Source organism: Armigeres subalbatus, chromosome 3, assembly GCF_024139115.2.
Source record: "Armigeres subalbatus isolate Guangzhou_Male chromosome 3, GZ_Asu_2, whole genome shotgun sequence".
In the NCBI taxonomy this organism is placed as follows: Eukaryota; Metazoa; Arthropoda; class Insecta; order Diptera; family Culicidae; genus Armigeres; species Armigeres subalbatus.
The window spans coordinates 300,210,460-300,227,130 of NC_085141.1; the positions used below are offsets into that span (position 1 = coordinate 300,210,460).

At 43.4% G+C, this 16,671-nt stretch overlaps 1 protein-coding gene across 1 annotated transcript; it reads left to right on the plus strand.

Moving 5' to 3' along the window:
* Positions 1 to 14,493: 14,493 nt before the first annotated feature.
* Positions 14,494 to 16,415, plus strand: LOC134222601 (pickpocket protein 28-like). Its single transcript, XM_062701760.1, has 5 exons — positions 14,494 to 14,992; positions 15,048 to 15,486; positions 15,550 to 15,710; positions 15,762 to 16,124; positions 16,178 to 16,415. The coding sequence occupies exons 1-5, from the start codon at positions 14,643 to 14,645 to the stop codon at positions 16,413 to 16,415; spliced, it is 1,551 nt and encodes a 516-aa protein (XP_062557744.1). The 5' UTR covers positions 14,494 to 14,642.
* The last annotated feature ends 256 nt before the right edge of the window (positions 16,416 to 16,671 follow it).

Consider the following 16,671-nt stretch of genomic DNA (forward strand, 5'->3'; position numbering starts at 1 on the left):
AATTCACGTTGCAACATAGCTTACGTTGCGTGGCGTGCACGGCCGTTTTTGTAAGACCGTGAAGTAAATTCCGTGAGTCGAAAACCCATTGCGTTCGCCGAGGCGAACGAGAGATTCATTAGCACGTTGATAGTTATGCACACCTAGCCAAAGCACACACACGATAGGTAGACAGGGACCATGGTCCAATGCACCGAGTTCATCATTGACGTTTGAGACGGGCGCTGTTTACTTAGAATGAATACTTTTTCATTCATCGAGTTCATGCAAGTGTTCATTTTTAGTAAACAGCGCCCGTCTCAAACGTCATTGTGTTCATTCGGTGCATTGGACCATAGCATGGGAAAGGTTGAGAGAGAATAGGAAGAGAAGAACGAAGAGAAATGAACACTAGTGTAGGATAAATGGTATGAATAAAGCTTATATTTAACGGGATAAAAGCTCGTTTTTCCACGCGTAATGTAGAAACATTTCAGCTGTACCGTATGAATGTTAAGGCTCTATAAACCGTAATCAATCCGATGATGACGATGATTTTATTCGAATCCGCACTAATACTAATAAAGTTTTGAACTAAATTCAATATTTTGGGGCTAGTTGCCGACTTACCTCAATCATTGCATATTCATTACATTTTCATATTAATTTTTCACTTATCCAAACTAACAATTACTAAGATATTGCTGGAAAAACGCTGAAAACTGCTTTTTTCCTAGACCGACATTCGCATTTATATCGAACGCATACTAACTCCGAACGTTCGGAACAAACACATACACACGCACTTGATTTTTCACTTGATCTTTTCCCACTGTTTCCTTGATTTAATCACTCCTAAAACATATTCACTAACTGAGTTTCACCTTTTTCTTCAATATTGACTACCGATTAATTCACTTCACGTCCAAAAACTGTCGAAAACTGCTTTCCAAAAATCGAAGTGAGAGACAAATTTGACGACCGTATTGTAAATGCAATAAAATGCGGTAGACTTTTTTCACTTTCACTTTTTTCACTAGCGCAATAAGTGAAACGGTGAGAACAAAATTTACGCAATGCAGCTTCATTCAATCCGAACAATACAACGTATACGCCAGCCACGTCCACGCCAACACGTAAACAAAGGTGTACATACACAAGAAAATAATCATCTCTTCACCGTTACCAGATTTATTTATTGGAAAAAATCATTGCTGTTTGTCGGATTGAACAAATAAACCAGAAATGAATATTTAAACATGCTATGCAAGCTTCTGTTACATTCCATGTGGTGTACACAAAAATTTTAACCGGTAAATACCCATATATTTGACACACCGAAAACATGTGTTATGATATAAAATAAACATCTCGTCAAGTCTAGCAACATTATGCATCAGCTGGCATATTTTTAACACCCCATTTCCACCCACCCCAGTTGTAAACAAAATTTATTTATCGTTGCTGCACTTTTCCGTACCAATTGCCTCACTATTACAATCAAGCGATACAGTCATTAATTTTCAAAACATTGTGATGGAGTCTTGAGCCTTAAGGAAGCGGACAGATAGATTCACGCAATAAATGGTCCCAATTAAGTAAAATGAGTTGAGTGTTTTTCATGTCACACGTGTCCCGTTTGTAGTTTTTGTGTAGAAATTGTTTTACGGGGTGGTTGGCTCCGAAACCAACCGGGCAACTTTTTAGTCGGACACGGGTCGGTTCGATTGGGAATTTCGGGATACTTGCCGGTGATGATAAAACCCCCTCTACATAATTCATCACTGGCCGTTAATTGTAATCTTGTTCTAGATGATTATATTTATAAACCGCATTAGTAGCGTACCTTTTCAAGAACAGTTTCAGTCAGCCATCTTACTTCCCGGAAAAAATTCATAAACTGAGCCTTCTTCCCCTGAAAGGTCTCAACGGTCGGGCAACCCAAATATTGGTGGATGGTCTCCCTCGGGAGTGGCGCTTAAGCCATCTCACTTTTAAGCCGGGAAGGTCAGTAAGGCTGACGGTTATAAAGTTATACTTTTTTTTCAAATATATCAATATGGGTGTCAAACTTCATGATTTTTAAAGGCCATAACAAAGGCTGAAAAATGGTGGGTTGACATCAAGAAGGGAACACCCAACATAGCTCTGGTCCCAACAAGTTCCTATCTCACGCTTCCACGGGTCGTCCGATGACAAAAGACCGCTAGCTAAGGGTTGCGTACTTAGCTGGTAGTGCAGCCTGGGCACTGCTGTCCTTCTGACATCAGCTGGAGTGAGAAGGTACGTCTCGAGCGACTGTTCACCAGGAGGTGCGGCTCAAACAGCGTCTACCTGGAACCCAGCGGCTGATTACAAAAATGCTGTATCGCGTCAGCTATACCTAAGGTGGCAGCCCTACCAGCGCGGTGTAGGTAATGCGACCCCGGTAAGGTAGTTTACTGAAGCCTCTCAATTACCACGAAAAAAAGGAGATAGATGAAGAAGAGAACGTTATTTTTGGCAACCGATCAGGCAACGAAATAAGGACTATGATTGGAAACTTGGTACCTTGAATGTCAGGACCCTAAATGATCCTGGACGAGTGGACCTTCTGGCTCGTGAAATGCAGAGGGTTGGTGTGAACGTGGCTACTATTCAAGAAGTCCGATGGCATAGATCCGGAGAACGTGAATTCCGAGCCGTGAACCCCACGACCAACTCTGCATTCAATTCAAATATAACATCTATCACAGCTGCGGTGGAAACGCAGAGCATGGAGTTGGTTTCGTAGTGATGGGCAAGCAGATGAAGCGAGTGATGCGGTGGAAACCCATTAGCGAACGAATCTGTGTGTTGAGGATACGGAGCAAAATCTTCAATTACAGCCTAATTAACGTTAATGCACCGACAAACGATAAATCCGACGACGTGGAGGACACGTTTTATGAATGTCTTGATAAAGCCTATGGAGAGTGCTCAAAGCATGACGTGAAAATTGTTATCGGAGACGCTAACGCTCAGGTCGATGGAGAGGAATTTTTCCGTCCCTTAATCGGTAGGGAGAGCCTTCGCTCCATTACCAATGACAACGGCCTACGGCTAGTAAATTTCGCTGCTGCCAGAGGGATGGCCATCAGTAGCACCTACTTTGCACGAAAGAACAACCGAAAGCACACCTGGAGACACCCAAATGGTGAAACTTGCACCCGATAGACCATATTCTGGTGGATGGACTCTATTTCTCAGATGTTATCGATGTACGGACATTCAGAGGTCCGAACATTAACTCTGTTCACTACCTCGTTAACAGTAAAATTCGATCACGGTTGTCAACTGTATCGAACGGAAGATCACAGCGAACGATGCGTTACAATATCCAGCGATTGTCGGCGGAAGGAGTATCGGCTGAGTACCTCCAGAAGCTCGACGAACGGATAAGTGCAATCAACGCTAGCGACAACATCAACGATCTATGGGAGTCGATCCATGGAGCGGTGAGCACAACAGCACGAGAAGTGGTCGGCACTACACAGAGGCGACCCAGGACGGGTTGGTTCGATGTGGAGTGTCAGAGAGTGACAGACGAGAAGAACGTTGCCAGAAGCCGAATGTTGGTGTCGGGTACCCGATCGAATAGAGATCGGTACAAGGAAGCAAGAGCAGCCGAAAAACGAACCCACCGCAGGAAGAAAAAAGAGTATGAAGAACAAGTGATTAGCGAGACGCAGGAAAAAATGGAGCAGAATGATATGCGGAGGTTTTATGAGATTGTCATTGGCGTGTGGAGAAAGACAGCGCCATCTCCCGTCATGTGCAACGACCATGAAAGGAATTTGCTGACAGATAAAACCGAAGTGGTCGCAGGTGGAAGCAACAGTTCGAGACTTTGTTGAATAGTGGAAGTGACGGTGCATCGGTGAGCAGAATAAATATTAGCGACGATGGATAAGCTGTGGAGTCGCCTACACTAGATGAGATTAAAACAAGCTATTAAAGAGTTGAAAAACAATAAGGCTGCGGGGAAGGACCAGCTCCTGGCTCAACTTCTCAAACATGGCAGTGAGCAGCTTTATGAAGTTCTGCACCATATTATGTCGAAAATATGGGGAGACGAGGAATTGCCTGCTAGCTTGTTGGACGGCCTCATTTGCCCTCTCTTTAAGAAAGGGCACAGCCAGGAGTGCGCCAATTACCGACGAACAACCCTCCTTGATTCGGCGTACAAAATTATGTCCCGTATTCTGTTCAACAAATTGAGACCGCTAGAAAAGTCCTTCGTCGGCGAATTTCAAGCAGGTTTTCGTGAGGGCCGATCAATGACGGATCAGATGTTTACCCTGAGACAAATCCTTGATAAATTCCGGGAGTACAACTTCATCAGACACATCATCTGTTTATTGATTTCAAGGCGGCGTATGAATCAATGAAACGGAATGAACTTTGGCAAATTATGCTTGAACATGGTTTTATGGCGAACTGATACGGCTGATTCGTATAACTTTGGACGGATCGAAATCAAGTGTAAGGGTAGCGAATGAAATATCAACATCATTTGTTACCTTAGATGGATTGAAGCAGGGTGATGCACTCTCGAATCTACTGTTCAATATAGAAGAAGTGGTACCATTATCACAAGATCGCATATGCTGCTGGGATTTGCAGACGATATCGATATTATCGGAATTGATCGCTGCGCCGTGGAAGAGGCTTTTGTGCCTTTTAAGATGGAGACAGACCAGCAAAACAAAGTACATGGTCGCTGGGTTCATTAGTGAAATGGTGCTGGATGGTGACAAATTTGAAGTGGTAGAAGAATTTGTGTATCTTGGAACATTAGTGACGTGCGATAATGATGTTACTCGCGAGGTGAAAAGGCGCATTGCAGCTGCAAATAGGGCTTATTACGGATTTCGTAACCAGCTTAAGTGCCGTAGTCTGCAAACGAAAACAAATTTCGCACTATAGGCTACTCTGATTCTTCCGGTGGCTTTATTCGGCCATGAAACATGGACGTTAAAAGACGCTGATCGGAGAGAGTTCGGAGTGTTTGAGCGTAAGGTGCTGTGGACGATACTCGGCGGTAAACAGGAGCACGGTATCTGGTGGCGTCGCTTGTATCACGAGTTGTGCCAGGTGTATAAAGGGGTGGATACTATTAAGCTTATACAACACAGTAGACTACTGTGGGCTGGACACGTTGTTCGTATGCCGGAAGAACGTCAAGCGAAGATAATATTTAGCAGAGAACACGGAAGAGGCGGCAGGCTTCGTGGAAGGCCGCGTACAAGATGGCTTTTTGCAGTTGAAGAGGACCTGAGGGCGCGCAATGTTCCGGGCGACTGGAAGCGATTGGCCCAGGATCGAGTCCAGTGGAGAAGGATACTCCATTCGGTGTAGGTAGGTAAGAGAGTATATAATTCATTTGTTCAATCAAGGCATTTGCTCGGTTTAAAGCAAGGGAATATATGGTCCCTTCTTTCAAAGGATGTATATTCCCGACAGACGACAAGACAATTCAAGCATTTGCTCGGTTAGAGACAAGGAAAGATGATATTCCTTCATTCAGAGGATGAGAGGAAATGGTTCTTTCTTTCAATTCAGGCATTTGCTTGGTTTACGGCAAGGGAACATATTTCCCTTCTTTCAAAGGACTATTGCTGCTGTCGATGAAAGTTATTTGAAAACCAATTTTGAAGGTGGTTTTCGTAAACAAAATAAGTAAGTAATCAGTTTGATATCATATCATACAATTTAGAAATCTACAGCAAAATTAATCTAAAAGATGTAATCAATTATGAAAAATAGAATTTAAAAACAAATCATGACATCAATTTGATGACGACATCAAAATTATGTTTTCAATTTTCTCTATTTACGGGAAGCGCTATAAAACAAAGAAGGCTGTCCCGAAGCCAGGGTTCATAATGCTCACTCAATCTCAGGAGCACATGATTTTCCCTCACGACAGTTTTCGGGGAGAAATCGCTTTTCGGGAAAGAAAAACAGCCTGGAGAGTGATAACAATTTTTCGCTCACTTCGATTGCCGCTGAACGTTGGTTTGCTCTTTTTCTTTCATATTCGGGTCTTTTCGTGGCATCATCAATGCAAATGGTAGTAGCTTATGTGGAACAAATAACTTAACGCTTGCATACAGATAGCGTGGTGGTGTGGCTAAAGTAAGCGCATCCCCACAGCTATTATTGTTACTATTCTGGGTTCGAATCCCGGCGCGGCCATACAATTTTGTAATTGTTCTGCGATAATTCTCGCGAAAAGTGAGTGAGAGGTGAAAGTAATGAAACGAAAAAGGATTTTCATCTAATAGGCAAGATTTTCGTTCATCTTCCAATGCTAATTCTAGAGAAAAGATTGATGGGTGAAAGATGATCCTCAACATAAACAACGAAACAAGATTTTCCCTTGGCCCGAAAAACGCTTCCTTTGGTCTCATTGAAACGAAATGTCGAAACCCTGCCCGAAGCAAAAGAATATCTTATGGTATAGAAAGGTAGAATCACGAAAGGCAGGATTTCGTGAGCCTGATTTAACTTAGGCAGACATTTTGAACCAGCAGATCAAACGGTTCACGTGAAAATTGAGATTTCAGGAACAATATGCGGTTGTGCGGCAAGGATGTTCATCAAACAAATTTCTAATTATGGGGCAGTGCATAGGTTCATTATTTGACTTTTGAGCGGTGCCGAAATTCATTTTGAATGAACTCGATGTATGAAAGAGTGTTAATTTTCAGTAAAAAGCGCATCGCTCCCACGTCATTGTGTTTTTTCGATACACCTCCCCATATAACTTGTCATGATGGGAACTTCTGTGCCGTTAGGGACGATGAGAGCCACATTGAGAGCTGATGTAAAGTGTAACGCGATGTGGATTTTTTGGAATAATTTTATTGGATTTGCTTAAAGCTTCAGACGTTTTTATCTTTTTGAGCAAAATCATTTGTAAATACATTATGAAATTAGATTATTATTTTTAATTAATAAATAGCTTTGACGTTTTCATCCTTTTAAGTAAAATATCATCGAAATGAGTTGAAGCTTTATTATTAGTCATAAATTATTTTTTGCTTTATTTTTTGTTGTTGTAATTATTAGATTATTTGAATTTAATTAGCTTTGGACGTTTTTCTCTTTTTAGGCAAAATAATGCTTGAATTCGTCAAGTCGGTTTGACGATTCACAGTCCAAAGCGAGACCATAATATTATCAGTATTTGCCCGACTATTTGACTGTATCGGGTTAGGAAATATTTCGAGCGGTTTGCGTCTCGGCTAAGCAAAGTGGTATACTGTTTCAGTGAGTGCAGTAATGGCTCCTGAAACTAGATAGCTCCAGCAATTGTCCTTCAAGGTTTCTTGAAGGTAGAAATCCTTAAGCTCGTTCATTTTCGCTCGCACTAGAGGAAGAGAAGTATCGCGGTTTCCAAGTTCCGAACAATTTAAAGTATTTCTACAAAAGTGAAACGTGTTCCTTCAAAGTTTGCAGAAGGTAATAATTGAGAACAGTGGTGTAAAGATAGCTGCTTATTTCGGTCAGTGCGTCTGACAACTTCGCGATGCTCTCCATTTGCCGGAGCAGATATAGAGACAAACAGAGGTAATTTTAATTTACTATTAGAATCTTGCACACGACTAACGTTCGCCATTCGCGTTGGACTTCCAGCGCGTAGGCGCTTTTTTTGTACGGGCTGGAATTGTGTGACGACCAGCGGAGTCGAATTGGGGTTCCGTCCTTTTTGCTGTGGGTCACAGTGCGACCAAATTGAGCTTGTGTGTCCGCTAAGGCCCGCCTTACGAGGTAGTCAAACGGAGGGGAGTGCAGTTCGTGAGATAGTCGAGCGAAATTCACCCGACAGTCGCCAAAAACTGTTGATAAGACCACCATTACGTTACACCCCCTGGTGGTCAGGTGTCGAGAGCGCGGTTCCCGTACGTCGCAAATCATCGTACGTTGAACCGAACCCGAACCGAGAATTAGTAGCTTTCTTTTAGTCCTCGCCCGGTGAATCGGAAAGATACGTGAAGCCGTCGTAAGGGAAAGTGGGCTATTAGTTTGAGGGAACGGTTATTCCGGACGCTCTCGGGAAGTTAAAATCGGAAGCTTTCCGTCCAGCCGCCACTCCCTCCGCACCTTTAGTTCGGCCATTTTGACACAAGCTCACGCCGCCATCGTGTGGAGCATCGAACGCCCACTGGCAAGCCGCCGGTATCACGACGCCATCGCGACAACTGCGTCGCCAGCACGGTAGGAAGAATCTTCGTCTTCGGCACAACGCCGGAATAACCTTCGTCTTCGGCATACCGCCGGAAGAACCTCCGTCTTCGGCACACCGCCGGAAAAACCCTTCGTCTTCGGCGTCCCGCCGGAAAACCTCCGTCTTCGGCACACCGCCGGAAAAACCCTTCGTCTTCGGCGTCCCGCCGGAAAACATCGTCTTCGGCACTCCGCCGGAAAGCCCTCCGTCTTCGGCACCCGCCGGAACCCGTCATCGCTACCAAAAATCCTGCGCAGGTACGTGGAAACTTATATAATCATGGCCATGAAGTAGTTTCCCCCTAGCTTGTACTTAAATCCCGTCCAACCCGAATGAAGTCGTAATAATAAATTCGGTGAATTAGAAGATCTGAGAGTCAGTTGATTTTGTTTCAGCAGTTCCGTGGGAACCTGCTGTTCTCTGTTACGTTTCCGTTTTTCCGTTGGTAGATTGCACCTCAGACTTCTATTCCTCTCTTGATTTTGCGTTTATTGTTGAGCGAGCTTAAGTGATTAAACGGGTAATCAGGGCAAGGGATTTTAGGATGGTTTTCCAGGAAATAGCGGGTGATTTTGAAAATTCAGCCAGCAACCGTTCGAGGATTTCCCCTGAGGAATTGTCTCAAAAATAGTCGGGCAAGTCAACAGACTGGTGGTCTCTCGTACGCGAGAGTGGCGCTTAAGCCACCAAGGTTTAACAATTCCCTCAGACGATTTGCGAACGGTTACAAAAGTCAATGTCAACTTCTCTCCACGAACAGCCTAGATAGCCGTGTGGTGTCGCAGCTAGTTATCTGGCTAAGAATAACATTACGGATTGCCTGTTCGAGTAGTAAAAGTCCACCATACAGGTGACCCCTAATTCTCGGTGTGATGCGGTTTTATGCTTACCGTGCCTACGAATGAATGGTTAGGGGGGTTTAATAAGAACCTAATCGCAAACGGAGCCTGTGAAGCACCAGGGCCCCCTTCACAGTATTTAGCCCTCGCTGCGCTAACCGGAGCTATGGCGTAGTTGACTTTTTGCTTCTCCGAGATAATCGGCAACTCTTATTCAATCTCAACGTGAGGTTAAATAAGAGTGGGGTTATGAATATGTGTTTTACTTAGTTTTTCAACAAATTGTCACCTATATGGGTTCACATTATGCGTTTTTGCCTTTCTCGTATACTAAGTATACGGTAAAGGCTATATGATCACTCCAAAAACAAACTTTTTATAGGAGACTCGGAGACCCATAGTGTTATATACCAATCGACTCAGTTCGACGAATTGAGGTGATGTCTGTGTGTATGTGTGTGTTTTTTTTTTTTTTACAAGGGTTAAAGACCATCAAAAATCTGCGCGACAGACACCTCGAGCATCCACACTATGCTCGAAGGCGAACAGGGATGGGCTCCTCCCGACCTGCTAAAAATGTGCCTCCCGGATAAACCGGGTCCCTTATCTTCCTTGCCTCGATCCCCCCGGGACCACGGGATGCTGCGACTACTTCGGGGGGGGCTGTGCTCATGCACTTCTTCTAAAATTCCGGCCCCTAGCTTAGGCTAGTTCGCCGACTGGCTGGCTAATCCACTGCTCCACTGCAACGTAGTCTCGATCCCTCGACGGTCATGCACCGAACTTCCTGACTCGAATCCTCCTGACTTCCCCCGGCGTCGAGGGTGGTCCACCAGTTCCGGTGAAGGAAACTTCCGCACTGATGGTGCCCCAACTACCGGCGGCTATCGCAGGGGACGCTTTCGCGCATTGCGCCGTCTTCGTCTTCGGGTTGCAGAGGTGGTCCGACAGTTCCGGTGGTGGATGACGTCCGCACTGGCGGTGCCCTACATACCCGAAGCACTTCCTTCTTCTTTCTTCAGCAGGTTGGCAATTCGAGTGCCGAGGTCGGTCCAACGATTCCGGTTGGCAGAAGACTTCCGGTTCGCTGGCGCCCCGACGACCCGAGGCCAAACACTGCTCACTGGACTCACACTGGATTTCCCCCCGAGACTACGCTTATTCGCTGGTCACTTCTCCATCTACGCTGCAGTTCTGACAGTGACAGTGACATTTGCGTCACGACTCTGCTGACCACATTCCACGTGCCTTCTTCGTGACACATTCGCTCTGCGATGTTGTCCGCCCTTAGGGCAGGCATTCCTCTACGTACTTCCGCAAACCTTGGGCAATCGAATACCACGTGTTCTGGAGTCTCTTCGACATTCTCGCACTCTGGACATAACGGTGAATTATTATGTCCAAACCGATGTAAGTACTTCCGGAAGCATCCGTGACCCGACAGAAACTGCGTCAGGTGAAAGTTCACTTCACCATGCTTTCTGTTCATCCACACCGACAGGTTTGGGATGAGCCGGTGGGTCCACCTCCCTTTCTCCGTACTGTCCCACTCTTGTTGTCATCTCGCCATGCAGTTGCTGACTAATAGCACCTCCGTTTTGTGGTGAGCTATCTGCAGCTTAACACCGCTCATCCAGCGCTCGATCATGGCTATCGTCTCCATCACCAACACCTCCACTTCTTCAAGAGTCTCGCCCATCACCGCTAGTGACACGTCGTCCGCAAAACCCACGATTTTCACTTTCCTGGGTAGCTGCAAAGTCAACACTCCGTCGTTCATCCCGTTCCAAAGAGTTGGACCAAGTATGGAGCCCTGAGGAACACCCGCTGTAACGCGCATCGATTTATGTCCTTCGTTCGTATCGTACGTCAGAACTCTACCCTGAAAATAACTTTTCAGGATATTGCACAGATAGTTGGGGACCCGCATTCTGTGCAGCGCCGTCGCGATGGCTTCAAAGCTGGCGCTGTTGAACGCGTTCTTCACGTCTATCGTGACCACTGCGCAGTACCGATCTCCTCGTCTCTTCTGCTTGGACGCCTTCTCAGCACTCTCGAGCACTGTTCGAATGGCATCCACCGTCGAAACTGCTCTACGGAATCCGAACTGCATATTCGACAACCCGCGTTCTCCCTCTGTACATTTCGTCAGCCTATTGAGGATGCTTCTCTCAAGGAGCTTGTATGTGTGTGTGTGTGTGTGTGTGTGTGTGTGTGTGTGTGTGTGTGTGTGTGTGTGTGTGTGTGTGTGTGTGTGTGTGTGTGTGTGTGTGTGTGTGTGTGTGTGTGTGTGTGTGTGTGTGTGTGTGTGTGTGTGTGTGTGTGTGTGTGTGTGTGTGTGTGTGTGTGTGTGTGTGTGTGTGTGTGTGTGTATGTGTGTTCGTCTGTGCGCACCCACGTACCAAAATGTAGCAAAAGTGTCACTCATTTTTCGGGCACTTATCCTCAACCGATTTACTCACAACAAGTTGCATTCGACGCAGAATTGTGTCTCATTGTTTCCTATTGAAAATTGACCAGATCGGACTATGGGATCGGAAGTTATGGCCAAAATACTTTTTTTACGGAATAATCGCGTAAAAAAGTGTCACTCATTTTTCGGAGCACTTATCCTCAACCAATTTCCTCGCAACAAGTTGCATTCGACGCAGACTTGTGTCCCATTGTTTCCTATTGAAAATTGGACTATGGGATCGGAAGTTATGGCCAAAATATTTTTTTTACGGAATAATCGCGTAAAAAAGTGTCACTCATTTTTCGGGCACTTATCCTCAACCGATTTCATCGCAACAAGTTGCATTCGACGTAGAATTGTGTCTCATTGTTTCCTATTGAAAATTGACCAGATCGGACAATGGGCTCAGAAGTAATGCCCAAAATACTATTTTTTTCCCGCACGAGAAAGGCATCATCACCGCTAGGTGGATTAATCTGGGTTTTTACAATGTACTTTGTGTTTGTTACCTATATGGATTCGCATTATGCGTTTTTCACAGTGTACTCTGTGTTTCGTCTTTGACGTTCAGCTTCGGCTACTCTTGTTTAATCTCAACTTGAGTTAAGAAAATTATTTTGAGCTTTTTAGTGGAATGTCTTCACCTGTCATAAGACGAGTTTGTACAATCCCATTGAATTCCACCACTTAATTGTATCTTGACAGATACGTATTTCGACCTCAACAGTAAGGCCGCCTTCAGTGTCTCGTGCTTGACTCGACTTAGAGTCGAGTCAAGCACGAGACACTGAAGACGGCCTTACTGTTTAGGTCGAAAAACGTATCTGTCAAGATACAATTAAGTGGTGGAATTCAATGGGATTGGGCTCAACTTGAGGTTAAATAAGGGTGGGGTTATGAATATGTGTTTTACTTAGTTTTTCAACAAACTGTCACATATATGGATTCGCATTATGCGTTTTTCACAGTGCACTCTGTGTTTCGTCTTTGACGTTCGTCCATTGTTACGTCCTCACTGTTTTTTTCTCTTTAGTCCTAATGCGTGTGAGTCTACATAATTGGCTTTCCTATAAATGGTATATCATATGCATTTTCATTGTGTGACTTATCCAGTATATTTTATGCTTCGTGTTTCATTGCGTTTTACGAAATGTAATACGTATGTATGTATTATTGATTGTATCCTCTTTCTCCAGAAACCTGTTCCATTCTCCTTTACAACTTCACCTCCTCTTCCTTTCCCCTTTTCACTTCCTTTTCCGTCAGGTAAATGATGAGAAAGGCCAGTAAAGGCGATGGCAGAAATCTCCCAAATTGAGGGAATCGTGCCTCCTGAGCCGACGTACCTGATAGGTTCATTATTTGACTTTTGAGCGGTGCCGAAATTCATTTTGAATGAACTCGATGTATGAAAGAGTGTTCATTTTCAGTATCATTTGTGTTTTTTCGATACACCTCCCCATATAACTTGTCATGATGAGAACCTCTGTGCCGTTGGGGACGATGAGGCATTTGAAAAGTGAGCGATTTCAAAGGCTAGCGACTAACCAGATATAAATCGATAGCTATTAGTATCAATACTATGGTATAAGATAAAAAAAAAGTGAAAGTCATCTATCCAGTTCTAAGCAAAAAACAACCATCACGATTTCAGTCGGAATTGTAATAATCCCTTAAACCAAATTCTCATCATATTATATCCTTATTTAGTGCTAATCTAAAATATTTCCTATACTATCTCGTTAATCCCAAAATCAAACGGAAACTCAAAGAAATTTAAGGTAGTCAATCGGATCTTCAAATAAAAATGAAAAATCAGCTACTGATATTGAAATTCCTAGCAATGATACTTTATATTTAGGATAACGTGCTAGTAGATAATACCTTAAATCTACTTCAAAATCGTTTTTACCAGGTTGCTAGTTACCGTGAGTATATCTAATGCTAATGCAGGTGTAAAAGTGTGGTTGAAAATTTAATTTCACGCAATAGGAACAACACAGTGTGGGACAGAAGTTTGGTACCGTGATACCATTTAGAAAGTTATGTTAACAAAAATGTGAGTAGAAGACCTATAAACAATAATTCATACATTCGTTAATAATTGTAATAAAATCGAATTTGCTTGAGCTTGAGCTTGAGCTTGATTGACTGCTCGTAGTTGCTACTCCATTATGACCAGATCAGCTGTTCTTGCACAGGGAACCAACAGATGTTTGCTTGGGACTAGCGCACATCTTCAATGTACAAGTACTGGTGATCTCATTTGTTAGGTCATACTGGCGCCTGCCACGTCAGAATGCAAGTCAAATTAGGGAAGGGGGAGGAAATGATGATGCAATCACTCGCCCACTGCAAGCCGAATATACCTCTGCACTTGCCACGAGTTCATGCGGAATTTGTTGGAATTTTTGGGTTAGGTTGGAGTGGCAGAGGTCCGTCTTGGTTAACGAGCTGCCAATGTGATAGATAGGAGAAGGTAACTGATGGAATTTCTAATTGGATGTAGGAAACGAGCTCTATAGTTCATTTCCAATTCTAGCAGATTACTGATAGAATACTCAAGTTGAAGGTATAGGAATAGTAATGGAAACGGTATGGAAGTCCATTTCCAGTTCTAGCGATTGCTAGAACATGAGAAATAAAGAGAAAGATACAAAGTAGGAGAATGGAACGGACCTGGGATTGAACCCACGACCTCCTGCGTATGAGGCAGAAGCAGTAGCCATATGACTACCAAGCCCGTCCAATTGTAATAAAATCGAATTTGCAGCTTAAAACTAACCATACAAAAAACCTGATTTGCTCAAATATTTTGACCATCCGTGAATAACTGATTAGCTTCTTTAAAACGACGTTAGTAACATGATTTCAGTAAAACAAGTCTTGTCAGTTACAATCAGGAAATAAAGCATATAAAATTAGTATAATAAGCACTTTAACGCAAATCCAGATCCAGCATATAACATCGTATCACATGTACCACTGCAATCAGAACCCAATGAATCTCACCGAACATTAATGTTATTCGACATGCGATGCACCCTAAGGAAATCCAAAACGTTCGCTGTTAAAACATCCCAGCTTCGCCTATTAACCTTTCTGTCACGAAACCATGGCCAACCAAAACGGTCGCTTCCTTGCCAACCTTTGGACCGAGTATTGTCAGCGGTGTTCGATCTACCCGATGCGATATCTAGCAACGAAACTGCACTTCAGCGAGCGGGTTTGGTGGTTCTTCTGGATAGGAATGGCAATACTCGCCAGCTCACTGTCCATGGCTCAGCTGTACGACCAGTGGAAGCGAACCCCTGTGGTCATCAGCTACAGTCATAACCTCTTTCCGGTCTGGGCCGTCCCGTTTCCTGCCATAACGGTTTGTCCGATGGCACGAGCTCGAGTGGAATTGTTTAACTCATCAGATGTTTATGATCGCATAGACGCTGAAGGGATAAACAACATAGAGTAGGTAATCTTCGACGTTTGGGTGATAATTGGGTATTAATCTGATTTTTTTAAGGTACGTGCGACTTCGCGCCTTGCTGCACGTATGTCCCATGATGTCAGAATATTACGAATTCAACGATACATTAGCAGTGAACTACGTACAAATTCTGCAGAACATTGCCATTCCGTTTGACTCTTTGTATGGTGGATGCAAATTTAGGAAATACTTTATTGATTGCAGAACCTACTGGTCCAGGACCATCACTGATGGGGGCATTTGCTACACTTTCAATGCCATCGATTCCGATGACTTACTAAGGACCGATAATCTTCATCGCGAATACAAATACTCAAATTCATATCTAGATTCTCGAAATTGGACTTTGGAAAGAGGATACTCGGATAGATTTGAATTGAAAACATATCCTTTGCGTCCAGTTGGAGGAGGATTGACCACTGGCTTGATGATAGCGTTAAAAACAAGAAAGGTGGATATGGATTACTTCTGTGAGGTATATATTTACACTAAATAAAGTATATTCTGTTCAGATGTTTATTTGAAAACGAATTTCTAGGGACCAGTTGTAGGATATAAAATTGCAATACATGCACCTGATGAAATTCCTTCAGTTCAAAATAAATTCTATCGATTATCCCACCAGAGCAGACTATCAATAATTGTAAAGCCTGAACTTACTGCAACTTATCCCGAACTTAGGAAGCATCATCATACCAGGTAAGATACATTTACAATGACATACAATTAAAACCTTTCTCACATTTTCAGACGACAATGCTATTTCAATGACGAACGATACCTACGGTACTTTAAAATATACAACAAGGAAAACTGCCTCCAAGAATGCATATCCAACTTAACTGCTCAAGAATGTGGTTGCGTTGGCTTCCACTCGCCTCGTAGTGCTGACGTTCCCATCTGCGATGGCCAAGATTTGTACTGTCCCGAATGGTCAATCGAAAAATTTATTCGAAAAATGGACTATTCACACCGCAACCTAGAACTGGAGGATTTATGTGGTTGTCTTCCGGCATGCACCACGCTGAAGTACGGAGTGGAAATATCGAGCTTCCCCTGGCATTATAATGCGTTTTCAAGAGCATTGAATTCACCCATCGAACTATATGAAGGGTACGTTGATCATATTTTCCATGTTCTCTCCAAAACAAATTTACTATTTACAGGTGGGAACCGGCAACACTGGTGATAGCTTTCAAGAGCAAATATATGCTCGCAATGAGACGCCAGGAATTGTTTGGAGTCTCCGAGATGTTGGCTAAGTTCGGTGGACTGTTTGCACTGGCGATGGGTTCTAGCGTGATTAGCATGCTGGAAGTGGTTTATTATTGTATTATCAGACCGTGGCGGAATGACTATCCCGCAAGTAGAGCTACTCGACGATTATTTCCGTGGACACCGTAATTGATAGGTTTTCGAAAAATTAACTTTTCTAAAATCGTTGTTACACTAGTTTAGAACTATTGTAATGTGAATATAACATTCCATTGAAGTCCTCTATATTTGAATCAATTGAAATATATGTAACTATTGGAAACACGATAAAAAAATCATAAAATTTTGGTGCATGGGGACAATCTCAAACTCTGTAATATCGCTTATTTCACACCTTAAGCTTGGTTCCACTATGATCCATCATATGATATGACATCATTTAACC